The 27,260-nt window shown below is 50.3% G+C and overlaps 2 protein-coding genes, 1 long non-coding RNA gene and 1 pseudogene across 4 annotated transcripts; 1 reads left to right on the top strand and 3 right to left on the bottom strand.

Moving 5' to 3' along the window:
• Window positions 1–637: 637 nt before the first annotated feature.
• LOC129631527 (uncharacterized) lies at window positions 638–10,083 on the top strand. Its single transcript, XR_008704069.1, has 4 exons — window positions 638–795; window positions 4,554–4,602; window positions 7,331–7,405; window positions 9,517–10,083. It is a non-coding gene; the product is annotated as an uncharacterized LOC129631527 (long non-coding RNA).
• A 3,713-nt stretch (window positions 10,084–13,796) lies between these two features.
• On the bottom strand, window positions 13,797–18,354 carry LOC129632317 (zinc finger and SCAN domain-containing protein 5B-like; annotated as a pseudogene).
• Window positions 18,355–19,206: 852 nt separating this feature from the next.
• On the bottom strand, window positions 19,207–23,045 carry LOC129632236 (zinc finger and SCAN domain-containing protein 5B-like). The gene is made up of 4 exons (XM_055553731.1): window positions 22,597–23,045; window positions 22,101–22,307; window positions 21,009–21,162; window positions 19,207–20,635 (listed from the first exon to the last, which is right to left on the bottom strand). Exons 1-4 carry the CDS (start codon window positions 22,972–22,974, stop codon window positions 19,989–19,991), a joined length of 1,386 nt encoding a protein of 461 aa, XP_055409706.1. The 5' UTR covers window positions 22,975–23,045; the 3' UTR covers window positions 19,207–19,988.
• A 1,354-nt stretch (window positions 23,046–24,399) lies between these two features.
• LOC129632283 (protein FAM32A-like) lies at window positions 24,400–26,355 on the bottom strand. 2 transcript variants are annotated; one of them, XM_055553801.1, is made up of 2 exons: window positions 26,224–26,355; window positions 24,400–25,693 (listed from the first exon to the last, which is right to left on the bottom strand). In XM_055553801.1, exon 2 carries the CDS (start codon window positions 25,675–25,677, stop codon window positions 25,330–25,332), a length of 348 nt encoding a protein of 115 aa, XP_055409776.1. In that variant the 5' UTR covers window positions 25,678–25,693; window positions 26,224–26,355; the 3' UTR covers window positions 24,400–25,329. The 2 variants fall into 2 exon arrangements, with proteins under 2 accessions (XP_055409776.1, XP_055409775.1); XM_055553800.1 differs by having other exon boundaries at window positions 24,400–25,723.
• Between the last annotated feature and the right edge of the window lie 905 nt (window positions 26,356–27,260).

Raw genomic sequence — 27,260 nt, forward strand, 5'->3', positions numbered from 1 at the left:
TTCATTTGTTCATCCAGCAACTTTTGTTCGGTTCTGGGGACCGTTTTAGGGGTTGCCGCAGGGTTTCCCATCCTTGTACTACGGACACTGGAGGTCCAGTGGTTCTTTGCTGGGGGTGGGGGCTGTGCTCTGCCCCGGAGGATGCAGCATCCTTGGCCTCCACCCAGTGGATGCGGAAGCGCCCTCTCGGGTCAGGACGCGCGGAATAGCCTCCGAGCGCGGCCGAAGGGGGCCCGCTTGGCTAGCGCCGCGTGCTGGCGACTCGGGAGCAAGCAGGACGTGACCGCCCCCATCCCCCGGCCCCGCCACCCCCGGCCCGCAACGAGCTTATTTCCCGGTGTGTGGCGAGGAGAGACGCTCCACAAACACGGAAACAGGTGGCCCGGGTGCCCTGGGCAGGTGGAGAGAAGTCAAGGGCGTGCAGAGAACCTAGAATACCCCGCCTCCCCAAGCCCCGTCCACCGCCCCCTCCCCACCAACGCCGACACCGGGCGGAGGTGGGCTGGGGGTCCTTGGATAAATGCGGAGCAAACACCTCGGGTTGCGGGGTCTGCGGGGGAAACGGGCAGAGAAATCTTCCTTCCGGGAAGCAACCTTGTCCTGACTTGAGAAACCCCTCCTGTGGGCGGGCACTCCGCTCCGCCTTTCTCCCCCCACGCCCTCTCCCGGTCTAGTCTCCTCCGGCTTCCCTCCGCCCGCCTCTCCTCCTCGGGCATAAAAGCTGGAGTCTCTCGGGAGCTGGGACCCAGACCGGCCGACAGGAGAAAGGTGGCGGGGTCTGCCCACTCCAGCGAGGTGAGACCGAGGCGGGGAGGCTGGTCCTGGGAGGATGGAGATGCAGGCGGGAGAGGATGCGGAGAAGGGGAGGGGGGGGAGGGGCACAAGTGAGGCAGGGAGGGGGCTGGGAGGTCCGGGACAGGGGCTGGGGCCAGTGAGGAGGCGGCGTTCCAGGGCTGGGGGCGGGTCAGAGAGTGAATGGGGGAGGCACGGTGGTGGTCTGTGGCCCTGGTTTTTATTTGGAGGATGAGTGCTTTGCAAGGTTGTGTTGGTTTCTGCTGTGCGGTGACGGGAGTCAGCTATATGTGTACATAGATCGTCTCCCTCTTGAGCCTTCCTCCCATCCCACCCCTCCAAGAAGAAGGTCATCATAGACCACCAAGCTGAGCTTCCCACTAGCTATCTGGGGCTTCCCTGGTGGCTCAGACGGTAAAGAATCCGCCTGCAATGCAGGAGACCTGGGTTCAATCCCTGGGTCGGGAAGACCCCCTGGAGAATGGAGTGGCTACCCACTTTGGCATTCTTACCGGAAAACCCCATGGAGAGTGGAGCCTGGTGGGCTGCAGTCCTTGGGGTCGCAAAGAGTCTTGAGCCTTCCTCCCACCGCCTCCCCCCTATTCTTCCCTTCTAGGACATCACAGAGCCCTGGCTTGAGCCCCCTGTGTTATACAGCAGCTCCCCACTAGCTATCTATTTTACACGTGGTGGAGTGTATCTTTGTCAGTCTTACTCTCTCAATTCAGGCCTCTCTGGTTCTGAAACTTGGGTCACTCATGCACTGCGGGGTTTGGAGAGGCATATTCTATGTACTATGTACTATGTACTATGTACTATGTATCAGGGCTTCCCTGATAGCTAAGTTGGTTAAGAGTCCCCCTGCAATGCAGGAGACCCTGGTTCGATTCCTGGGTCGGGAAGATATGCTGGAGAAGGGGATAGGCTACCCACTCCAGTATTCTTGGGCTTGCCTTGTGGCTCAGCTGGCAAACAATACACCTGCAATGTGGGAGACCTGGGTTTGATCCCTGGGTTGGGAAGATCCCCTGGAGAAGGGAAAGGCTACCCACTCCAGGATTCTGGCCTGGAGAAATCCATGGACTGTGTAGTGCAAGACTCACACATGACTGCACCTGTCACACTTGCACACACACTTACATTCTATGTACTGAATATCCTGTTACGTACTTTGGGATTCTCCCTCCACCAACTCTCATTCTACTTAAAGAAATGTGCTCCACATAAACTTAAAAAATTCAGAAGTGTTCGTTTTAATTCTTGTTTATATATTTATGACCGAAAATGTAGAGCTGAACCTTCAGTTAACAACAGGCTATCCTGCACTTTACAGTATATTAAGAGACAGGGAAAGATAAGTGCTGTATGGTTTCACTTACATGTGAAGTGAAGTGTGTGTTAGTTGCTCAGTTGTGTCCGACTCTTTGCAACCCCAAGGGCTGTAGCGTGCCAGGCTCCTCTATCCGTGGGATTCTCCAGGTAAGAATACTGGAGTGAGTACCCATCCCCTTCTCCAAGGGATCTTTCCAACCTAAGGATCGAACCCACGTCTCTCAAATTTCAGGCAGATTCTCTACCATCTGAGCTACCAGGGAAGCCCACTTAAATGAAAAGTGAAAGTGAAGTCGCTCAGTTGTGTCCGACTCTTCACGACCCCATGGACTGACCCCATGGACTCCCCTGTCTATGAGATTTTTCCAGGCAAGAGTATGGAATGGGTTGCCATTTCCTTCTCCAGGGATCTGTCTGACCCAGGGATCGAACCTGGGTCTCCCACATTGCAGGCAGACACTTTACGTCTGAGCCATCAGAGCCTCAGACCCACTTACGTGTGGCATCTTAAAAAAGAAAAAAACCCCACAGAAGCTCAACCCAGTGCTCTGTGACAACCTAGAGGGGTGGGATGGGAGGGAGGGTCAAGAGGGAGACGACATGTGCGTGCCCATGGCTGATTCATGTTGCTGTATTGCAGAAACCAATGCAACATTGTAAAGCAATTATCCTCCAATTAAAAATTTAAAAATAAAAGTTTTTTTAATTTTTATTTTTTAAATTATGAAAGTACGATCACACATTTTACAGGACACTTGGAAAATACAGAACTAGGTTACATATAGTTCCAGTGTAATTACATTTTTTTTAAATAGACAAGATTTTTAGTTGGAGTTTCAATATCAAATTGTCAAAAATTAATAGGATGAATAGACAGAGAAGTAGAAGGATATAGTAGACTTGAAAAGCACTATGAACCAATTCAACATAATTAAGATTTATACAATTTTCACACAACAGCAGGATACAAATGGTATTCAAGTTCCCATAGAGTATAAACCAGGAGACACTGGAACACATCCAGGGACATAAAACAAGGTGCAGAAATTTCATGGTGTGAAAGTATTGAAATCACACAGTCTGTGCTCCTATCCCTGTGGAATTATGCTAGACATCAGTATCAAAAGATATTTGAAAATAAACCACATATTTTCAAGTGCAATGTGACATTTACCACGAGAGATCTTTGGGAAAAAATATATAAATTTTGAGGGGGAAAAAAAACCCCACAGAAATTTCTGAAGGTGGAGGATACATCTATTGCCATGATGGCATTACTGGTGAAGGGTCATGTCCACACTCACCAAGAGGCATTCTTTAAACATGTTTCGTGGTTTTCTTTTTTTTTCGTATCAGTTGTACCTCAATCAAGCTGCAAAATAAGCAAATAACCCCCCTGCCCTTTCTCCGCAGCGTCCCGCAGCGCCCAGCCTTCCGGCCCTGAGATGCTCTGTCCGTCCGCCTGCTCCTTCTTGCGGTCCTCCTCGGCCTGGCCGAGACTCCAGCCTCTGCCCCCGTCCGCGGGGCCAGACCCGCCTGTCACTGCACACCTGTCACCGCCCTCCCGGGAAGGGAGCTCTAGCTTTCCTGGCTGGGCAAGAGGGACGTCCCTGGCGGTCCAGTGGTTAAGACTCTGTGTTTCCAATGCAGGGGGTGCCGGTTTGATCCCTGGTCTGGGAACTAAGATCCCACAGGCCACATGGTGCAGCCAAAAATTAAAAAAAAAATTTTTTTTTTTTCTTAAATAAGAAAGACTGAATTCATCACCCTGGTCCAGGGTGGGGGTGGGGGATGGGTTAGAACAGATCACAGATGGAATACAAAGGGGTCAGGGCTCAGCTTATCCAAAGCAAAAACACCCTAATGACTAGCGTTGGCCCAGAGATGCCCAAAGCTGCCTTCCAAGGCAGAGCTTCCCAACAATGTAAACTTTCAGTGCTGTAGCAAGCAGGAGAGTCACCTGGAGGGGCCCTGTATCTTCATTTTGCACTGGACTCCCTACATCAGTCCTCAGAACCCACGCTGGCATACAGTAAGCCCACAATAGTTTTAGTCATTCAGTCGTGTCTGACTCTTTGCGACCCCATGGACTGTAGCCTGCCAGACTCCTCTGTCTGTGGGATTCTCCAGACAAGAATCCTGGAGTGGGTTGCCATGCCCTCCTCCAGTGCCCTCCTCCAGAGGATCTTCCTGACCCAGGGATTGAACCTGTGATCTTCCCGACACAGAGATTGAACCTGCGACTCTTAGCTTCCTGCACTGCAGGCAGGTTCTTTACCGCTGAGCCACTGGGGAAACACAGATTAAGCCAAACGACTTTACAGAGTGGTGACTGAGCTGCGGAGGGCGTCGTGCTGACCCAGGTCCTCCCAGCCGTGCGGACTGCACTTCCCATCTCTCTGAGCTTTGTCTCTCTCGTCTCTATCTAGGGGCGAGGAGGCTGGACCCTCAACAGTGCCGGCTACCTCCTGGGTCCCGGTGAGTGACCCTTCATCCCTGCCGGGCGCCTGTGAGCCGTGTGTTTGCAACCCGAAACTCCCAGCCCTACAGCCCCCGGCCCCCAAAATCCATGGGCTTGATTTCCAGACTGGTCTTGGGTATTAGTCTAGGGAAGTGATGTGCGCCGGGATCCCAGAGCCAGAGTGCTGGCTTCAAGTCCTGGCTCTGCCCCCAGGGGCGGGTGTGCAGCCTCCACGCCTCGGCTCCCAGCCCCTGACAGTGGGCGCAACGCCGTCCCCACACTGCGTGAGGGTCAGACAGACCGGAGCACTTCCTGCCATGATCCCCCGTCCCCTCTACCGACCCCCCTCCCCGCATCTTCAGTGGGCGCTTGCTGGACACCTGGAGATGTGCTCTGTGGACAGTGCAGTCGGTCAGGCACCAGGAAGTGTGGTGGAAACGATGCAGAGGTTTTGCTGCAGACAAGGGTGGGCTCAAGCCCCAGTTCTGCCACCTACGGGTTGTTTGTCCTTCAGTCACTCAGTCGTGTCTGACTCTTTGCAACCCCAAGGACTGCAGCACGCCAGGCCTCCCTGTCCATCACCAACTCCCGGAGTTTACTCAACTCATGTCCATCGCGTCGGTGATGCCATCCAACCATCCCATCCTCTGTGGTCCCTTCTCCTCCTGCCTTCAGTCTTTCCCAGCATCAGGGTCTTTTCACATGAGTCAGTTCTTCACATCAGGTGGCCAAAGTATTGGAACTTCAGCTTCCGCATCAATCCTTCCAGTGAATATTCGGGGTTGGTCTCCTTTAGGGTGGACTGGTTTGACCTTGCAGTCCAAGGGGCTCTCAGGAGTCTCCCCCAGCACAGGGTTGGGGGTGGGTAACCGGGCAGGTGTCTGTCTCTCAGAGCCGCTCCCCCCGCCCGGTCAGCCCGTGCTCCGTCCCCTCGCCCGCTGAGCAGTGCTCCGGGACCACGGGCTGTGTGTCCTCCTGGTCTTGCTTCCCCGCCCCTTGCAGTGCTCCCCGCGCCCCCCCCCCCCGAGGGCGGACAGAGGCCAGAAGGAAAAGACAACCCTGGGGATCCTAGACCTGTGGAGAGCCATTGGTGAGTAAACGCAGGAAAAGGAGGGCCCACCCCACCCCCTCACTCTGCCCCACCTTCCGGCTCTGGTTTTGATAACCTCTGTGTGTGGGCTCCCTCCTTTGCTCTGACATTCACGCGTTGGGGGAGCCTGGGAGACTGACTGGGGCTTCCCTGGGAACCTACCTGCCCACGCAGGAGACATAAGAGACACGGGTTCGATCCCTGGGTCGGGAAGATCCCCTGGAAGAGGATATGGCAACCCACTCCAGTGTTCTTGCCTGGAGAATCCCATGGACAGAGGAGCCTGGCGGGCTACGGTCCATGGGGTCGCACAGAGTTGGACACGACTGAGCGACTGAACACGAGGGATGCTGTTTGTTTCAAACGCCTAAAACGGTGTTATGAAGCCTCCTCACAATTCTGTAGTGTGGTCAGTGAGACTGCATGGAAAATTCCTAGCAGAGGGTCTGGTGGATGGTGAGAGCCAGGTGAGTGTCGGTGGTTCTAAGTATCTCCTTGCAGGGCCCCCCATCCACTTCCTCTTTGCTCAGCCCCGATCCTGTTTACCTCCTTGTCGCGCCGGGCTGGGTACCATCTCTGAGAATCCCCTCTCCCCCTTTGGCCTCTCAAGGGAGAGAACCCTGGGGGCATGTGGCCTCGGGACACGTGGGTAGACACAAGAAGGCCCAGGGCGACCTGAAGGGAACATGCTCTTCATCACCACCTACCAGATATGGGCACTTAACTGTATCTCGGGCCGAGTTTCTCAACCTTGGCACTGTTTACATTTGGGTCTGGACCTCTTGTGTGTCAGGGGATGTTTACGAATGGATGCTTTTCAACTGTGGTGTTGGAAAAGACTCTTGAGAATCCCTTGGGCTGAAGGGAGATCCAACCAGTCCATCCTAAAGGAGATCAGTCCTGAATATTCATTGGAAGGACTGATGCTGAAGCTGAAGCTCCAATACTTTGGCCGCCTGATGCGAAGAGCTGACTCATTTAAAAAGACCCTGATGCTGGGAAGGATTGAAGGCGGGAGAAGGGGACGACAGAGCATGAGAGGGTTGGATGGCATTGCCAACATGATGGACACGAGTTTGAGCAAGCTCTGGGAGTTGATGATGGACAGGGAATCCTGGCGTGCTGCAGTCCATGGGGTCGCAAAGAGTCAGACACAACTGAGTGAACAGCAACAACGGGTCTCCATTCATTAGATGGTGGTAGTTCCTCCAAGTCGTGACAACCAACAATGTGTCTGGAAATTGCCAAATATCCCCGGCGAAGGGGGTGAGAGGCTGGGGAGGAAGTAGGGGGCGTTGGCCCCTGGATGAGAACTGCTAAGTAGTGTATGATTCCAAGGAAATCAAGGAAGTAAAACCAGCGCTGCCCTAGTTAAGAATCCGCCCTCCAACGCAGAGGACACACGTTCTGTCCTCTATCCGGGGAGACCCCACGTGCCACGGAGCCACGAAGCCCAAGCTCCGCAACAAGAGGAGCCCCTGCACCGCAAGGAAAAGTGGCCCCCATTCGGCACAACCAGAAAAAACCCTCGCAGCAATGAAGACCCAGCACAGCCCCAAAAATAAAGACAGAATAATAATAAAAAAAACCCCACACAGCGCACAGCCCCAAACCGAAAACCCCAAAGGCTTACTGACTTGTGTCTCTCTTCCTAGATGGCCTCCCCTACTCCCAGTCTCTGCTGGCCTCCAGGAGTCTGGGAGAGACTGCTGCCAAAGCAGAGACCGGAGGTAAACCTGGGGAAATATGAGAGGTGGGGCCGGGGGAGCGGGGCTGGGAGGCTCGGGGAGGCGGGAAGGACCCTGGGCTCACCCACGGGACCCACACCTATAGCCACAGGCCCTAGCCCCAACCTCACGTGCTCAGCTTCCTGTCCCCCTCTAATTTCAAACAGCCCCTGGCATTTCCTGACACTCTGGCCCTTTTCCAGCTATGACCCCACGCCCGCACCTTGGCCCCCTCCCCCAGTATCACCCTCCAGTTTAGCTCCAGCTGAGATGTGAACCTCAAACCCTCCCTCTGACCTCGAGGTTCACTCCAGCTTGACCTCTTTCCTAAATAAGATCTGGGGACTTCCCTGGTGGCCCAGTCGCTGAGACTCCAAGCTCCTAATGCAGTGGCCCCTGGTTCGATCCCTGTTCAGGGAACTAGATCCCAAGTGCTGCAATTAAGAGTTTGCATGCTGCAACTAAAAAAAAAAATCCTGTCCACAGCAGTGAAGGCTTCCCTGACAGCTCAGTTGGTAAAGAATCCACCTGCAATGGGGGAGACCTGGGTTCGATCGCTGGGTTGGGCAGATCCCCTGGAGAAGGGAAAGGCTACCCACTCCAGTGCTCTGGCCTGGAGAATAGTCCATGGGGTCACAAAGAGTCGGGCTGAGCGACTTTCCATTTGACACAGCACTGAAGATCCCACATGCTGCAACTAAGACCCAGCACAGCCAGATTGATAAATATCTTTTTTTAAGTAAAATAAATAAGATCTTTATTTCCAACTTATAAAGTCTGAACTCTGTACTCATCCTCAAAGGCTTCCCAGGTGGTGTGAGTTGTAAAGAATCCACCTGCCGGTGCAGGAGATGTAAGAGACTCGGGTTCGATCCCTGGGTGGGGAAGATCCCCTGGAGGAAGGCATGGCAACCTACTCCAGTGTTCTCGTGGAAGAATCCCATGGACAGAGGAGCCTAGTGGGCTACAGTCCATGGGGTTGCAGAGTCAGACGCGACTGAGTGGGCATGCGCACACTCATACTCAAACATGATCTGTCCCAGCTTTGGTTTCTCAGTTTCTTGAAACACTGGGTCTGTTCACTCTAGGATCTTGGCACCCAGTCTTGCTTCAATCTAGAAAGCTCTGTTCCTTTTTTAAATTTTCGACTGTGCTTTGCTCCTTGCGGGTGGGATCTTAGTTCCCCGAGCAGGGATTGAACCACGGCAGTGAAAGAACCAAGTCCTAACCACTGGGTGTCCAGGGAATTCTCTAGGAAGTTCTGTTTCTAGAGTTTTGCGTGGCTAGATCCTTCGTGTCATTCAGAAACCAGCTTAGTCATCACCTCTTCCATATAATGGTCACCTGCCCGTTTGATCTGACATTAATCTATTTCTCTCTGTCCCACATTGCAGGCAGATTCTTTACCATCTGAGCCACCAGGGAAACCCACTTACTAGCAGCATTTACCACGATATGATTCTCCCTCCTTCATAGTTTTACCTACTTATACTCTGTCTCCTTCCAGGAAAATCTAAGCTTTGTGAGAGTGGAGAGACCTTCTCCGTCTTTCTTACCGCCTAGGGCAATGGATGGTACATGGTGGGTGCTCGGTAAACATCTGTGAAATGAATGAACTAAATTAACCAAGTGCAGGCTCACATACCACTGAGCCAGCCGACCACAGACAAAGCCAACGATCAAGCCCCAGCTTTGCCTGCCGTTCTCAAGTTAGATTTTTTACCTCAATTCCACCTCCTTCGATCCCAACCTTATTTTGGGACGTGCTTTAACAAGTATCTGGTGGAGGACTACTAACCCCAGACAGGGGACACCTTCTGATTCACTGCTTCCCACTGCAAACTCGGCTACACTCTGGCTCTTGAAAACGCTCCCCAGCATCACCATGTACCATCTCCAAATGGGAGTGCAAGAGGAAAGTAGGCGGGTAGACGAATAGGAGAGGGCAGAAGAAGCAAGGGCAGAGAGGAGGAGCTCTCTGTCCTCGAGAGGGTTGTCAAAACTGAGATGAACCGAAGAGAGGTTCCTCGCTTGGGTCACCGCAACACTCAGAACCTGGCTGGGGTAGCGGTGGGGAATGGAACCATTCAAACTGACCTCTTTCTCTTGCACAGATCCAGGCGTGCTCGGCCAGAAAGTCCTCAAGGAGGAAGATGCCTGGGTTCCTAGATGTCCCCAGACTTCTGCTGCAAACCTTTGCCCCTCTGGCTCTTTCTGAAACCCTGTGTTGTCACCCTCTACTGAGACCGAGATCGTGAAATTAAAATCTCAGGAAGAAAATCTGAAGCACTGGAAGAATTGTTTGGGTTTTTTTTCCAATCTGCTGCTGCTAAGTCGCTTCAGTCGTGTCCAACTCTGTGCAACCCCATAGACAGCAGCCCACCAGGCTCCTCCCATCCCTGGGATTCTCCAGGCAAGAACACTGGAGTGGGTTGCCATTTCCTTCTCCAATGCATGAAAGTGAAAAGTAAAAGTGGAGTTGCTCAGTCGTGTCCGACTCTTAGTGACCCCATGGACTGCAGCCTACCAGGCTCCTCCATCCATGGGATTTTCCAGGCAAGAGTAATGGAGTGGGGTGTTTTGGTTTTTTTTTTTGCAATCTACCATTGGTTGAATCCACAGATATAGAACTTACTAATACAGAGTGTATTTCTTTGTCTTCTCTCTCTCTTTTTCGATTGAAATACAGTTGAAATATAAATTATATTTTATTTTATGTATTTATTTTGGGGCTTTTCTGGTGGCTCAGATGGTAAAGAATCTGCCTGCAATGCAGGAGAACCATGTTCGATCCCTGGGTGGGGAAGATCCCTTGGAGAAGGCAATGGCAACCCACTCCAGTATTCTTGCCTGGAGAATCCCATGGACAGAGGAGCCTGGCAGGCTATGGTCTGTCGGGTTGCAACGAGTTGGACATGGCTGAAGCTACTGAGTACCGACTTGAGCATTTAAAGTAACTGTATTCTTTTGGAATTATGAACTCTTAGGTAATGTAGTATTAATGCCCATTTGAACACTGAGATTCTAGGGTGTCTCAGCTTGAAAAGATTCTTCAAGGTAGCACTCTTTCATCCCACCTGGGTCTCCTCCAGCAGAAATGAAGAGAGGTCATTTGGAGCAGAATGGAGATAATAAAGTATTTCTTTTTAAAGAATCAGCATTTTCTTCTATTAATTAGCCTGGGAATTTGCTGGGGGCGGCAAACTCAAGAATGATATTATAATAGATATTGGTGTCTGGCTGCTCCACTTAAAAGCCAATACAGAGGCCAGGTTGGGGGAAAGGAAAGCTAGCATTATTGTGGATGCCAGCAACTGTTGAAACTGAAGTCGCTCAGTCATGTCTAACTCTGTGCGACCCTGTGGACTGTAGCCTACCAGGCTCCTCCATACGTGGCATTTTCCAGGCAAGACTACTGGACTGGGTTGCCATTTCCTTCTCAAACAAGGAAGAGGAAGAACTGACTCCCTCCACTTCCCACCCCAGACAATTAATGAGCAACAGCTTTTATAGATGGAGGGCGGGGGCTACAGGCAGAAACAGCGCAGTCAGCTCTGACAATCATCTTGAAACTGGTCATCACTGGTCTGATCAGTGTCATCTTGATTGTTGTCAATACAGTTAACCTTCAGGTCCAGGGTCCATTTGTTTTCATTTCTTGGGTCAATTCTCAGAATTGTGTCAGCTTCTCTCATGGTTTCCCAGGAGGCTCAGTGGTGAAGAATCCACCTGCCAAGGCAAGAGATGTGGGTTTGCTCCCTGGGTTGGGAAGATCCCCTGGAGAAGGGAATGGCAACCCACTGCAGTATTCTTGCCTGGAGAATCCCATGGACGGAGGAACCTGGTGGGCTACAGTCCATGGGGTCACAAAGAGCCACTTCACTTTCTTTCACTTTGCAACCCCATGCACTGCAGCACGCCAGGCTTCCCTGTCCTTCACTATCTCCCAGGACTTTGCTCAAACTCGTGTCCATTGAGTCGGTGATGCGATCCAACCATCTCATCCTCTGTCACCTCCTTCTATCTCAAAGGATGTTAACTTACAGGCCCAAGATGGAGGTAACTAATTCAAAGAAGCAATATAGAATATAAAGCCTGGGTCTCTTCAGAAACAGGGGTATTAGAACCATTATCGAAGAATCAACACAAGAAATTAATACGATGAAATATGAATAAGACTTCAAAACACAGACGCAGTTAAGTACTAGTTAAGAAAACTGAATAACAGGGCTTCCCCCGGGGCTTGGAGGTAAAGGCTGTGCCTGCCAATGAGAGGACAAGAGTTCCATCCCTGACCCGAGAAGGTCCCAGCGCTCAGGAGCAACTAAGGCCACGCAACACAACCACCGAGCCTGGGAGCCGCCACTCCTAAAGCCCAGAGCCCCGAGAGCCCGGGCTCCACACAAGAGAGGTCACTGCAGTGAGAAGCCTGTGCCCCGCGACTGGAGAGGAGCCCTGCGCCCTGAGCAGCAACAACGACCCAGCACAGCCAGAATTCATGGATTTAAACAATAAAATACATACCGAGGCTGAGAAACTGCTATTGAGGAAACGTGGTGATGGAGTGAGATGCCGGGTGATAAAGCAATAGCCAGGCCTGTCCATCTCCAAAGAACCACTGATGGTGTGGAGATCGGAAGACAGCCTGAGGGTGTCGGGGGAAGGACTTTCCAGACAGCAGAGGAAAACCCTACAAACCAGACCCCAAAGCCAGTTGGGCTTGGTGTGGTCAGGTGTGCAAGGTGGCTGGGGAGTGGAGGAGAAGGTAGAGTGTATGAGGAGCGGTGCCCTCTACGGGTGTGAGAAAGGATTTGGATTTGCCAAGGGAAGATTTCATGCAAGGATGGGCACAATAAAGGACAGAAATGGTATGGACCCAAGAGAAGGAGAAGATATTAAGAAGAGGTGACAAGAATATACTGCCTGCTGCCTGTCAAGTCCCTTCAGTCGTGTCTGACTCTGTGCGACTCCATGGACTGCAGCCTACCAGGCTTCTCTGTCCATGGGATTCTCCAGGCAAGAACACTGGAGTGGGTTGCCATTTCCTATGCCAGGCAAGAATATACAGAACTATATAAAAAAGATCTTCAAGACCCAGATAATCCCGAACGTGTGATCACTTACCTAGAGCCAGACATCCTGGAATGTGAAGTCAAGAGGGCCTTAGGAAGAATCACTATGAACAAAGGTAGTGGAGGTGATGGAATTCCAGTTGAGCTATTTCAAATCCTCAGACATGATGCTGTGAAAGTGTTGCACTCAATAAGTCAGCAAATTTGGAAAACTCAGCAGTGGCCACAGTGCCCCGCCCTCCACAGTTGTTGGAGAAGCAAATGCCAACCCAGTCCAGTACTCTTGCCTGGAAAATGCCATGGACGGTGGAGCCTGGTAGGCTACAGTCCACGGGGTCACAAAGAGTTGGACATGACTGAGCGACTTCACTTTCACTTTCAACAGTTGCTGGCATCCAGAATAAAGCTAACTTTCCTTTCCCCCAACCTGGCCTCTGTATTGGCTTTTAAGTGCAAGCAGCCAGACACCAATATCTATTACAATATCATCCTTGAGTTTGCCGCCCCCAACAAATTCCCAGGCTAATTAATAGAAGAAAACGCTGATTCTTTGAAAAGAAATACTTTTTTTCTCCATTCTGACCTCTCTTCATTTCTGCTGGAGGAGAGCCAGGTGGGATGAAAGAGTGCTACCTTGAAGAATCTTTTCAAGCACAGACACCCTAGAATCTCAGTGTTCAAATGGTTATTAATACTACATTACCTAAGAGTTCATAATTCCGAAAGAATAGTTACTTTAAATGCTCGAGTGGGTGCTCAGTCGCTTCAGTCATGTCCGACTCTTTGCAACCCAACAGACCATAGCCTGCCAGGCTCCTCTGTCCACGGCATTCTCCAGGCAAAATACTGGAGTGGGTTACCATTCCCTTCTCCAGGGGATCTTCCTGATGAAGGGATCGAACCTGGGTCTTCTAGGCTGCAGGTGGATTGTTTACCGCTGAGCCACTGGGGAAGCCTTACAGAGGGTCGATATTTCCACATAATAATGGCATGTAGCAAACCGCTGCTATCATCTACTCCATATAAAAATTTGGGGGGATAGGGTGGGATGATTTGGGAGAATGGCACTGACACATGTATAATATCATGTATGAAACGAGTCGCCAGTCCAGGTTCGATGCACGATACTGGATGCTTGGGGCTGGTGCACTGGGACGACCCAGAGGGATGGGACAGGGAGGGAGGAGGGAGGAGGGTTCAGGATGGGGAACATGTGTATACCTGTGGCAGATTCATGTTGATACATGGCAAAAACAATATAAGATAGTAAAGTTAAAAAATAAAGAAGAAAATCTTGGAAGGGGAAATACACAGGACACTGATTTGACAGAAATGTCTTTGTTTATTTGAAATTTAAATTTCACTGGTGACCCTCTTTTTCATCTAGACACTCTGCTAGGAGCATCCTATTTTACGATGAAATCTTCCCTAATGGGGGGACAATCAGCAGTGACCTCAGTTTCACAAAGAAGAAACTAATGAGACCTGCATTCACTGAAAGAAGAACAACACAAAGCCAAAACTTATCACAAAAACACAGGCTACACTAAAGTAGAAAACAAATTCTGAAGGGAAAGAATTTACACCTAATTCCTGTGAATGGAACCCCATCGGGTTCCAGTATGATCGTAAGTTCTTCACATGTCACCCTTTCTTTGTATCACATAAGTGACAAATAATCCCGAATTTCCTTCTCGGAGCAGAAGGCACTTGGACCGGAGGGCAGGGTCCCGAGCCAGTCATCTGGAATGGATTTTCCAGTGGCGTTTGAAAGTCCCGAGCTGACGGAAGGCTCTGTGACACTCGGGGCACACGTAGGGCTTGAGCCCAGAGTGGGTGCGTCGGTGAACACTGAGGTTCCCTCGGTGGCCGAAAGCTCTCACACTGCTCACAGCGGAAAGGCTTCTCCTGGGTGTGGGTCCTCTTGTGAGCGCACAGCGTGGAGTCCTGGGTGAACTTCTTGAGGCAGAGATCACAGCTGTAGGGCTTCTTGTCAGTGTGGATCTGCTGGTGAACCTGCAGATATGAAAGCTGTATGAACACTTTGGCACAGATGTCGCACTGAAAGGGCCTCTCTCCTGTGTGTGTCCTCTGGTGCACGGTAAGCTGAGATTGAAAAGGAAAGCTCTTTTGGCACACCCTGCATTCAGAGGGTGCCCGTGGGGGTTTCTGCTCCCTCAGGAAGACTGGTGGGTCCCACGGTGCCAGATGCACCAACAAATGGGACCCACGCTGTCCTGAGAACTCTCCTGGGTCCAAACACGTGGCTGCTTCTTGACGCACGTCTTGGCAAGTGGGACTGCTGTCCCGTTTCCTTTTGACATGTCTGCGATTCTTTAGAGGACCTCGTCTGGATCCACTCGTAGTGGAAACGTCTCCCTCTGGAACACAGGAAGAAAGGGTTCAGGAGACACATTTTAAATATCAGTTTCTTCTTGAGGATTCTTCTGTCTCTCTATGCTCCCAGAATCCCCTGAAAGAAATTCAGAACCACATTTAACAAGGAACATTTTCTGTGCTGCTGGCCTCACTGGAAACCTGATGTTGGCTGAGAAGTTCCCATCAAGCAACCAAGCTAAGAGCTTGGACTGTGGGACAGTGGAACGTTGATGATGGAGAAGGTTGGCACTGGACAATGATCTCCACCCCACCCATCCAAGCATGGCGATGCTGGCCACCCAGCCCCATGCCACCATAGGAGGGAGTCACTAACTCTGCTGAATTCCACGGTTTTGAATACTCACCAGGACCCTTTAGAAGTTCAGGTTGTTGAGACTGAAGGGTTTTTTCTCTCCCCTGTCTTCCAGCAGGTCCTTCTCCAAGTTCTCCCTGGGCGTCTGACCCTCCAGCTCACCTGTTTCAGGAACAGTCTCTGGCGGGAGAGCTCTCTGGTCCTGACAAGGGACAAACAAGCAGAGTCAAAGCCATTTACCCTAGTCCATGGAAAACTGTTTCCTGTTTCCCATTCTTCCTCGTATCTTGATCTAAGACTCCAACTTTCTTCATGTCATTGTAGGGGATATGCCCTGACTTCTTCTGGTCCACCCCATCACCCTGACTGATAATCATCTCCTGATACTCAAGGCTGTCCTGGATCTATACAGACTATCTTGCAATCCAATCAGGACATCACAGTTGGCACTCTGACTTCTCTATGCATAGGTCTCTCCAAATCATACCCACTCCTGCCTGCCCTTGACTCTGGAAGTAAAGAACTCTAGGTCCAGCTCTCTTGACTCCATCACTGTTGGAGACTTTGCCTGGATGCATCTTTGCGATGGTGGTTAGATAGGAAGATGACGACCACAATTCTTGGTCTCTACTCCATGCAAGTCAATAGCATCCCCTGCCTATACCCAACATTATTTGAACAAATCAACTGTCTTCCATTCATTCTTCAATGTCTGAAAGGGAAAGTGTTAGTCGCTCAGTCGTGTCTGACTCTCTGCAAACCCATGGACTATAGTGTCCAGGTTCCTCTGTTCATGGGATTCTCCAGGCAAGAACACTAGAGTGGGTAGCCATTCCCTTCTCCTGGGGATCTTCCTGACCCAGGCATCGAACCCAGGTCTCCTGCATTGTCAGCAGATTCTTCACCATATGAGCCACCAGGGAAGCCCAATGTCTACTGGGGGGCAAAATGAGTCCAATTTCGAGTCACTCCTTCAGTTGCAAGGAATGATCATATTCTGAAATATGACATGCCCTTGGGCAAAGTGGCCTTGGGTAAATCAGCTGTCAGTGCATTTACCTGCAGCAAATTGAACCTAGCATCATGTCAGGAAGACAGGATTCCCTTCTTCCCACTCCTAAGACTAGAAGCTTTCATAGCAGAGGGACAGAGATGGATTATCTTCATTCTCACACTGATTAGAAAAAATGCCTAGGAACGGAATGCATCCACGGGAATTCCTGGAAGCAATGGGTCCATTCCTGTCCTCTGTGGAATCTCCCCATTCCTCCAGCAGCCACACCCACCTGAGTCTCTTCTACCTGCTTCCACTCTCTCACCTGCTCCCTAGATAGGTTCATGGCTCCTGGCAGATTCTGCAGCTCTTGGCTTCCTTCCTGGCCATCTTCTGGAGGTATGACCCTTGAGGGCGGTTCGGGCTCCCCGCATGGGTCTCTCTCAAAGTCCATGTCACCGGCCTTGGCTTCAGTCATCTCAATGTCGGGATCACGCACGGGATATTTCTGGCCTTGTATGCAGACTATGGTCTGTGAGGGGAGAAATCAATCAAGATCAGTCTCTATAAACCTGGAATGTAGCTTTCAGGCACCCAATGGCATTGAGAATAGAAGCTCACGTTTGGTGTAAAAGGTCAACATCCTTCAAGTTGAGACAGCCAAAAGTATCTCCCAAATTGCCCAACTGTGAACTTCTCTCACCTGTTTGGGAACCACTGATACAGAGCCAAACCCGCAGGTCCTATCTTGTGATCCCTGAAGCCTGCACGTGTCTCCTCGTCCCACACCCATCACTAAGGTCCTACTCACCCACTTCTTGGGTTTCTGCTTATTTCTCAGCACGTCCTCCAGGGCTTTGCAACTCTGCACTTCACTTTCTTTGAGCAGGACCTGGCACTCCAGGGGCATGCAGATCATGAACTGCTCCAGCACCAGCCTGTCCATCATCTGCTCCTTGGTGTGAAGATCCGGCCTCAGCCACAGATGGCAGAGTTCACGGAGTCTCCTCAGATCCTCGAACGGGTTGGACTCCTCTGAGCTGCTAAATGTTCTGAACCAGACGTGCCCGGTTTCCTGGTCACAGTCTGAGCCTTCCATGAGTGTGTCTTGGGGTGGCACGGATGCCGGTGACTCTGCCCCAGGGCTGTCTGTGATGTGTCCACAACCCTGAAAAAATGGCTGGTCCTCAGCCATATTGATGGAGGAAATTTCCAGTAGGAATCTGAGCAAATGCTTCTAGAAGTGGGTGCCCAGTTGAAGCCTATGGAAATAGATTTCCTCTGCTTCTCCTCAGCATTAAAGTCACTGGTTAGCAGTCTAGGCAGACAAAAAAAAAAAAGAGAAACAATGCTTACATTTTTTTCCGCCCTTCTGTCTCACCTACATCCCATATATTGGACACCATTGCTCGACTCATTCAATATTTCATAAAACTGTCTGGTCTGAAATGACCATAGGGCTTCCTTGGTGGTCCAGTGGCTAAGAATCTGCCTGCCAATGCAGGGGGACATGGGTTTGATCCCTAATATGGGAAGACCCCGCCTGCCTCGAAGCCTGTGCACCACAACTCTTGAGCCTGAGAGGGGCAACTACTGAACCCGAGCTGTAGACTCCCAGCTCTGCCACGGGAGAAGCCACCACAATGGGAAGCCCATACCCCTCAGCTAGAGAGTAGTCCCCACTAGCTACGACTAGAGAAAGCCCTCACAGCAAAGAAGACCCAGCCCAGCCAAAATCAAGGAATTAAAAAACTTAAAACTAATAATAAACATATATGTAGTTTTTAAATGGCCATAGGGTGCCGCTCAGAAAGCCCTGAAGAAAACGAGCCACCTCACAGCAATATGTGTGGAAACATTCTTCTCCCCTCGAAGAAGAGATGGATTAACCATTGTTAACGTGGGGTTAGAGGAAGATCTCCTGTCACAAGGTCTCCCAGATAATGTAAGATGAACAGAAAGCAACATCTTTCTGAAACCCACCCGTGTGTCCTGATTTCTAGCCATCCTCCTTGGACGTGCCCACTCATCACTTACCCCTTCCAGGTCTCTTGCCTTCAGCCTCCTCAGGTCAGGCACTGGCTCTCAAAGTGTGTCTGGAGCTGAAATGTCTGTATTTATAGAAAGTTGGGTGAAACTCCAGGGATTTCTGGCCATAACCTCATCATCCCAGTGATTGGATAAAGGGCATGGAAGGAACCACTTTGGATAATCTGGGTAGATTCCATTTCCTGTGGAGACTCCAACAGGACTAACCATTAAAGAGGCCACCATATTGGTTTGGCAGTAAACTTTCTCTAATGTATTTTATTTACTTTAGACTTCATGGATGGCATTTCTTGGGGAAACAGATTGATTTTCCTGATCTAATGAATTTTTTCTCTCTGCTTGGAGACTGTGAAGCAGACCAATAATTGTAATCAGATGGTTGTAATCAAATTGGGTTACCTAATCTTGTTTCTTTTCTCATGAAATAAGTCATCAAAGACTTTTGTCTAAAATCAGCTGATGAGATCAACTGTAAGAAACCATTTCAGAGAGGCATCACAGAAACCAGAGGTTGTACACCAGTAGGGAAAAAGAGAAGGCAATGGCACCCCACTCCAGTGCTCTTGCCAGGAATATCCCATGGATGGAGGAGCCTGGTGGGCTACAGTCCATGGGGTCACTAAGAGTCAGACACTACCAAGCGACTTCACTCCCACTTTTCCCTTTCATGCATTGGAGAAGGGATGGCAACCCACTCCAGTGTTCTTGCCTGGAGAATCCCAGGGACAGGGGACCTGGTGGGCAGCCATCTATGGGGTCACACAATGTCAGACATGACTGGAGCAACTTAGCAGCAGTTAGCAGCAGCAGGGGAAAAGAATGACACTTATCAATTTAAGAAGCCTTCTTTTTTTAAATACCTAAGGAAGCGGTATCCAAACTAGACTAGTACAAAGGGAACATATCTCAACATAATAATGGCCACATAGACAAAACCATGGCTATCACCTACTGTAGCAAAGTCTTAGAAGAGAAAACACACAGCTCTTTGATAGAAATGCGTTTGTTTATTTGAAATTTAAATTACACTGGTGAACCTGTATTTAATCTAGCCATCCTGCTGCTGCTGCTAAGTCGTTTCAGTCGTGTCTGACTCTGTGAGGCCCCATAGATGGCAGCCCACCAGGCTGCCCAATCACTGGGATTCTCCAGGCAAGAACACTGGAGTGGGTTGCCATTTCCTTCTCCAATGCATGAAAGGGAAAAGTGAAAGTGAAGTCGCTCAGTCGTATCTGACTCTTAGCGACCCCATGGACTGTAGCCCACCAGGCTCCTCCATCCATGGGATTTTCCAGGCAAGAGCACTGGAGTGGAGTGCCATTGCCTTCTCCAGCTGTCCTGCTAGGAGAATCCATTTTACAAGGAAATCCCACCTGGCAAGAAGACAATCAGCAGTAGCCTCACTCTGATGATGAGGTACTGATAACCGGTGAGACACAGCTTCATTGGAAGAACAAGAAAAACACAAAGCGAAAACATGTAAGAAAACCAGAGTCTAACATCGTAAGGCAATTCTCCTCCAATTGAAAATACACAAATGAAAATGAAAACTATAGTCTATAGCAATGTAGAAAACAAAATCCAAAGGGAAAAATAAGTCATAACGCAAATATCCTAATTCACTCAAATATCCTAATTCACGTGAGGGAACCCTGGATTCCACGATCCTCCATGCCCTTCCCCTGTCATCCACACGTTGTATCACACAGGTAACAAATCATTCTAAATTTTCTCATTAAAACAGAAAAGACCTGGACTGAGGGCTGGGTCCTGAGCCAGTCATCTGGAATGGATTTTCCGGTGGCGTTTGAAAGTCCCCAGCTGACGGAAGGCTGTGTGACACTCAGGGCACACGTAGGGCTTGAGCCCAGAGTGGATGCGTCGGTGAACGTTGAGGTTCTCTCGGTGGCCGAAAGCTCTGTCACACTGCTCACAGCGGAAAGGCTTCTCCTGGGTGTGGGTCCTCTTGTGAGTGCGCAGCGTGGAGTTGTGGGCGAACTTCCTGAGGCAGACATCACAGCTGTAGGGCTTCTCGCCAGTGTGGATCCGCTGGTGAACCCGCAGGTCTGAAGGCTGTATGAACCCTCTGGCACAGATGTCGCATTGAAAGGGCCTCTCTCCTGTGTGTGTCCTCTGGTGCAAGGTAAGCTGAGATTGACAAGGAAAGCTCTTTTTGCACACCTTGCATTCAGAGGGTGCCCGTCCCGGGGTTTCTGCTCCCTCAGGAAGACTGGTGGGTCCAACGGTGCCAGATGAATGAACAGAATGGGACCCAAGCTGTCCTGAGAACTCTCCTTGGTCCAAACACGTGGCTGCCTCTTGACCCACGTCTTGGCAAGTGGGACTGCTCTCCCGCTTCCTTTTGTTACGTCTGTGATTCTTCAGAGGACCTCGTCTGGATCCACTTGGAGTGGAAACGTCTCTCTCTGGAACACAAGAGGAAAGGGTTCAGAGCCACATTTGAAGTATCACTTCCTTCCTAGGGACTCTCCCCTCTCTCCCTGCCCTCCCAGAATCTTCTGAAAGAAGAGACTCAGCAACATATTTATCAAGGAGCATTTTCCATGGTGCCAGTCTGATTGGAACCATCCCTAATCTTGGCTACAGTCTTCACAGCATCGAAACTACCTAAGGGTCTAGCTGATGAAACACTCTGGAACGTTGACGATGGAGAAGGTTGGCATTGAAGACCCAACTCCTATGCCACAACACCAAGGGATGGAAATCCTGGGTATCCCTTCCTGGACATCAGTGGAGGCAGGCAGTACTTCCTGTGGTCTCCAAGTTTTTAATACTCACCATGATCCTGCAGAAGTTCAGGCTCTTGAGACGCAAGGGTTCTTGTCACTCCTGTGTCTTCCAGCAGGTCCTTCACCAAGTACTCCTTGGAGGGCGTCTGACCCTCCAGTTCACCTCTTTCAGGAATGGTCTCTGGCTGGAGAGCTTTCTGGCCCTGACAAAGGGCAACAAAACAGAGTCAATCCCACTGCCTTAGCCCACGGCAAGCTCTGTCTCCTCTTTCCCCACCCGCCTTGTACCCTGATCTCACACTCCAGCTTTCTGAATATCAGTTTGGGAGATATGCCCTGACTGCTTCCCATCACCCTGATTGACAATCCTCTTCTGATTCCCATGTCTGTCCTTGATCTATACAGACCACCTCTGGCAAAAGTCCAGACTTCACAGCTGGCACTGCAAATTATCTTTGCACCTATCTCTCCACCTCATCTCACATTCTCCAGGCCCTGAATCTGAAAGCACAGGATTCTGGCTCTAGGGCTCCTGACTTCACCAATTGTTGATACCTTGCCTGGATTTGTCTTCGTCATGGAAGGTGGCCTGGGGTATAATAAGATGATAAGCAGTATAGCTGTTATACTACATAGCTCTATTCTATACTATATAGCTCTATTCATGAGAAATCAGTAGCATCTCCTCCCCCGATTCACATTTCAAAAAAATCCACTCTCTCCAGACATACTCCAATATCTGAGGGGGAAAATGACTCCAACGGGGAACTTGTTATGCAATTCAAGGTGTTTACAATATCCCCCAATATTAAGTGCCTCTGATGAAATCCATCATGGGTGAAACCGCTGTGAGTGCACTTATGCCTGATGAACTGACCCAGCACCATCCCGTGGAAACAGGACTCCTCTGCCCTCATGCTTAGGGCCACAAGCTTTCATGGTGAAGGACTATGAAAGATGGAATGTCTTCATTCTCACACTGGATGGAAAACGGCCGGGAACGGAATGCATCCATGGGAATTCCTGGAGGCAGAGGGTCCATTCCTGTCCTTTGCCCAGTTCTTCCAATTACTTCTGCAGCCACCCCTACCCGACCCTCTTCTACCTGCTCCCAGACTGGAGGTCAGGACATCACACTCACCTGCCCCCTCGACAGGTCCTTGGCTCCTGGCAGATGCTGCCCATCTTGGCTTTCCTGCTGGCCCTCGTCTGGAGGGACGACACTGACTGTAGGCTGGGGCTCCCTGGCTCGGTCTCCCTCACTGTGCCCCTCACTGACCTCAGATCCTAACATCTCAACACCCGAGACGGGCATCAAAACATCCTCGCCTTGGACACGCACTACAGCCTGTGAGGAAAAATTCACATAGGATCAGTCTCCCTTCACAAGATCCAAAAAGGTATTCATTGCGTATCCCACCCTAGGAGCCCACCTCCTGGGAATGACATTTGAAAGACCAACACCCTCCAAGTGAGGATCAACAGAAACATCTCCAGTGATGCCACAGGCAAGTGCTCACCCCTCTGGGAATCCCTGATTTAGAGCCAAGCCCTCTGATCCTTCTGCTTCATCTCCCAGCTCCCAGCCCCTCATCCCACCGTTCCCTGTCTCACAGGGTCACTCGGGTCCTACTCACCCATTTCGTCAGTTTCTGCTTCTTTCTCAGCACCTCCTCCAGATCCTTACAAGTCTCGGCACCACTACTTTTGACTAAGACCTGGATCTCAGGCGGCACGCACATCACGAACTGCTCCAGCACCAGCCTGTCCACCATCTCCTCCTTGGTGTGAAGATCCGGCCTCAGCCACAGCCCGCAGAGTTCACGGAGCCTCCTCAGAGCCTTGATGGGGTCGGATTCGTCCGAGATGCTAAACGTTCTGAAGCGAACGCGCAACTCTTCCAGGTCGGAGTCGCGGTTTTCCCTTCGGGTGTCTTGGCCTGGCGCAGACGCCGGCGACTCTGCTCCGGGGCTGTCCGCGACGGGGCCACGACCCCTTGTCTGGTTCTCAGCCATACCGACTGTAGAGCTTTTCAGTAGGACTCTGGGCAAATGCTTCTAGAAGTCCGTGCCCAACTGACGCCGATCGAAAGGAATTTCCTCTTGCTTTTCCTCAGGAATAGATTCAGTGTTCAGAAATAGGGGGCAAAAAAGAAAAAAGAATGCAGCCAATTAGTTTTATTTTCATCCACCCTACCATCCCTCATCCCAATACTGGGCAGTATTCCCCCCTCAGAATTTCACACCAGGGACAAGAATCCATTCTCTTACTCCTCCGCCATCCATCTTATACTACAAGAAACTGTGTGGTCACAACTGTCCACAGGGCGGTGCTTAAAAGCCCTTTTTGAAAAAAATGAACCACCCCACAGGCCACCATGGAGTGTGGAAACAATCTCATCTCACAGAAGATTCCACAAATGAACCACGGTTTATGTGTGGCCGGAGGCAGATCGGTGGATTTCACACGGTCTCTGAGCGAATGCAAGGGGAACAGAAAGCCAGGACTTACTGAAACCCACTTCCACGGGCCCTGACTCTCTAGCGATCTCTTTAGACACTTCCCATCAATTACCTCCTTGAAGCCTTCTCGCCTCGGTCCTCCTCAGTTGGGGACTCGCTCTCCAACTCGGCTGGCGGAGACACGTCTCTCTTTCGCGCTGGAGAAACGCCGGCCCTCTCGGCCTGTTACCCGATCGGCGCATGGATTCGGTGAGGGCGGGGCGAAACGTTCTAGATAATCCCTCTTTACTTAATCACAGGGATTCGATTGCCCACGGAAACTCGCTCAGGAGAACCACGATTTGCTAAAGAGGCCTCCATAGTGATTTAGCGACAGGTTCTGTGTATTTTTGTTGTTGTTCTGTTTTTGGCCAAGCAGGGAGGCAGGTGCCATCTTAGTTCCCAGACGGCGGAAGGACACCACGCCGCCTGCCGCGGGAGCGCTGAGTCTCACCCGCTGGGCGCGCGGGAAATCCCTCCATTTCCTTTTGGATTTCATTGATTTTGGACTTTGGGAATTGCATTTTGCGATGAAAGAACTGGTTTCAATGATCTCGTGAATTTTTGGTCTCGCTGCCTGGAGGGTCTGACGGAGTCAGAGACATGGTGGTGGGAGCCAGATCGGTTTGACTCCTCTGGTCTTTTCTGTTCATGTGAGATAAGGCTTCAAAGGCTTTTCTAAAATCAGCTGATGAGCTAAGGTGTGAGAAAACCCGATTTCTAAGTAGCCTTTTTGAAGAGTAGAAGTTGTACACCTATAGGAAAGAAGAATGACACCTTTCTCTTTCAGAAGACTTCCTGTTCGAAACACCTCGGGAAGAAATCCTCGAACAAGTATGGAGTGAGTCAATCTATCTCAGCATAGTAACAGCGATGTAGGCAAAACCACGGCTATCACCTATTCCCTGTAGAAAAGTCTTAGAAACTACTCAGACACTCTTTGACAGAAATGTGTTTATTTGAAATTTAAATTCCACTGGAGAGCCTGGCCTCTGTGCCAGGGACATGCAGTTTTACAGTGAAGTCCGGCCTGACAGGAAGGCAGTCAACAGGCTCAGTTTCATGATGAAGTACTGTTAACTAATGAGACATGATTTCAGTAGAAGAATAACAAAAGAAAGCAAAAACTTATTGAAACAGGCTACACTAAAGTAGAAAACAAAATCCAAAGGGAAAAATAAGCCATCACTCAAATATCCTCCACATTCATATAAATTTAACCCCCCCGGACCGAATATCCTCCGAAGCTCTTCACATGTCATCCACCCTTTGTGTTACAGAAGTGACAAATCATTGTGAATTTCCTTCTTGGAGTAGAAAGGACTTGGACCCGACGGGCAGGGTCCTGGGTCAGTGTTTCCGAATGGGTTTCCTGGTGGGATTTCAGAGACCCCAGGGAGAAGAAGGCCAGTGACACTCGGGGCACACGTAGAGCTCGAGACCAGACTGTGACCACTCAGGTTCCCACTGTGGTTGAAACCTTTTTCACAGTGCTCACAGTAGAAAGGCGTCTCTTGGGTGTGGGCCCTCTGGTGAGCATGCAGCATAGAGTCGTGGGGGAACTTATTGGGGCAGAGATCACTGCTGTAGGGCTTCTTACCCATGTGGGTCTCCTGGTGAACACACAGGTCTGGTGGCTGCATGAACCATTGGACATGGATGTTACACTTTTTTTTTTTTAATTTAGAGTTAAAGGGCCATCTCTCTTAAATGCAGTTCCAGTATAAGGGCCCATTACTTTGATAAGCATGGCCTCAGCAGAAGACTGAAAAGGATGTGTGTAAAAGAATGTTTCCAAAGGCTCCAGAGATGACCCCAACTCTGCTTCCTGCTTCCCCTGGACAATACTCCATCTCCTGGGCGGGGCGGCTACTTGGTCCAGCTGACTTTAGGAATGTCATAGTGCTCCGTGAGCGTGTCCAGGTGTCTGTTGAAGTCCTGCACTCTCTGCTTGTGGGTTTTGGATGCTTTCTTCAGGATCCTCTCCATTTGTCGCTTCTCCTGCACCTTCTCAAAGGCCACCTGGGCTGGGGTCCGCTTGTCGAGGTGGTGCCTCAGCTCCTCCTCCTGGTTCTTCTGGATTTTGCCCATCGTTTCCAGGAGCTTTGCTTTGTCTCTGCCCTTTTTCTTCTTCCGCTTGGTCACGTCAAGCTCTGTGACTCCTTTGAGCTTCAGGGGTCCCTTTTGGACCTGCTCATAGGAGTCCATGCTGCCCATTTTTGGATTCGGATTTCTAAAAGGACAAAAGTCCGGGGTCGGTTTTCTGAAATGGAAATTGGGACAATATCGTTCTCCTCTGTAGATCCGAGAGGTTTTTGTGTGTGGGGTAACACAAATGAACACAGATGAACATTTCTGCTTAGTCCAGGGGGCCAAGGTTCAGAAAGCCTTGTGAAATAAATGCACCACACCGCACCACCGCATGGAGGGTGGCAACACCCTATAAATCAGGGTGATTTATAAACCTATAAATCAGATGGAGGCAGGAAAGGGGAGCCTGAAAGACCTCTTAATTAAAATGTCTTTTATGCAAGCGAAGGATCCGTGTTCCGTTATATTTCCAAAGTTCCTTTTACATGTTTCAAGTCCGTTCTTCCCCCCTCACAGAGAGCTCGGCAGTCAACCGTTTAAGGGAGATCCACTGCTTTCACAGGGTCTTTGAGCTGATGCAAGGTGAGTAGAAAACCCGCCTTCCGAAACCCACCACCTCCTTCTGTATTGCTTCCCAAACCTTCTCCTTAGATGTTCTCACTCATCACTTACCTCCTTTGAGCCCTCTTGCCCTCAGCCTCCTCAAGTCGATGACTGGCTATCAGTGCGTGTCTGGGGCTGAAACATCTCTATTTATAGAGAGCCGGGGGAAATGGCAAGGGTCCCTGCTTGTTACCCCATCAGCACAGTGATTGTGTAAGGGCGGGTCAAGCCATTTATATGACCTCATTTTAGATAATCCAGTTTATCCATGGATCCAGTTTCACACGGACACTCCACCAGAATAAACCCAATTTATCCAAGAGGCCTCCATGTTGGTTTTGTGGTAGACTTCTCTGATAGCTCAGGTGGTAAAGAATGTGCCTGCTATGCAGGAGATGCTGGAGTAATTCCTGGGTCAGGAATCTCTTCTGGGGAAGGGATAGGCTCCCCACTTCAGTGTTCTTGGGCTTCCCTTGTGGCTCAGCTGGGAAAGAAGTAAAGTGAAAGTCTTTCATTCATGTCCAGCTCTTTGTGACCCTGTGGATGTACCGTCCAATGAATTCTCCACCCCAGAGGACTGGAGTGGGTAGCCATTCCATTCTCCACGGGATCTTCCCAACCCAGGGAGCGAAGCCAGGTCTCCCACATTGCAGGCAGATTCTTTACCACCAGGGAAGCCTGTGCACTTTTTGGCAGTAAGATTGATTTTCCTGGTCTAGAATATACTTTTCTCATTTACCTGGAGAGTTGGAAGGAGTCAAAGCATAGGTATCTGAAAGTTTTAACCAGTTTGGTTCGCCTATGCGTCCCTGGTGGCTCAGTGGTAAAGAATCTACCTGCCAATGCAGGAGACGTGGGTTCACTCTCTGGGTTCGGAAGATCTCTCGCAGAAGGAAATGGACAACGCACTGCAGTATTCTTGCCTGGAAAATTCGATGGACAGAAGAACCTGGTGGGCCATGGAATAGCAGAGTTGGACACAACTCAGCGACTAAACAACCCTTTTTAAAATTCCGCATGTCAAGATCTCGGACGAAGTCAGAATCTGGAATGTTGTGCAGGGGATGTGCCACTTTTGGGGTGGCAGTCTGCCTTTTCAGTAAGTA

Source organism: Bubalus kerabau, chromosome 17 (assembly GCF_029407905.1).
Source record: "Bubalus kerabau isolate K-KA32 ecotype Philippines breed swamp buffalo chromosome 17, PCC_UOA_SB_1v2, whole genome shotgun sequence".
NCBI lineage: Eukaryota > Metazoa > Chordata > Mammalia > Artiodactyla > Bovidae > Bubalus > Bubalus kerabau.

Coding starts and splice junctions, on each gene's coding strand:
- LOC129632236 (XM_055553731.1), bottom strand. CDS start 22,974: ATGGCTGAGAACCAGACAAGGGGTCGTGGCCCCGTCGCGGACAGCCCC. Junction 22,308..22,596: donor AGCAGAAACTGACGAAATGG/GTGAGTAGGACC, acceptor TTTTCCTCACAG/GCTGTAGTGCGTGTCCAAGG. Junction 21,163..22,100: donor AGGACCTGTCGAGGGGGCAG/GTGAGTGTGATG, acceptor GCCCTTTGTCAG/GGCCAGAAAGCTCTCCAGCC.
- LOC129632283 (XM_055553801.1), bottom strand. CDS start 25,677: ATGGGCAGCATGGACTCCTATGAGCAGGTCCAAAAGGGACCCCTGAAG.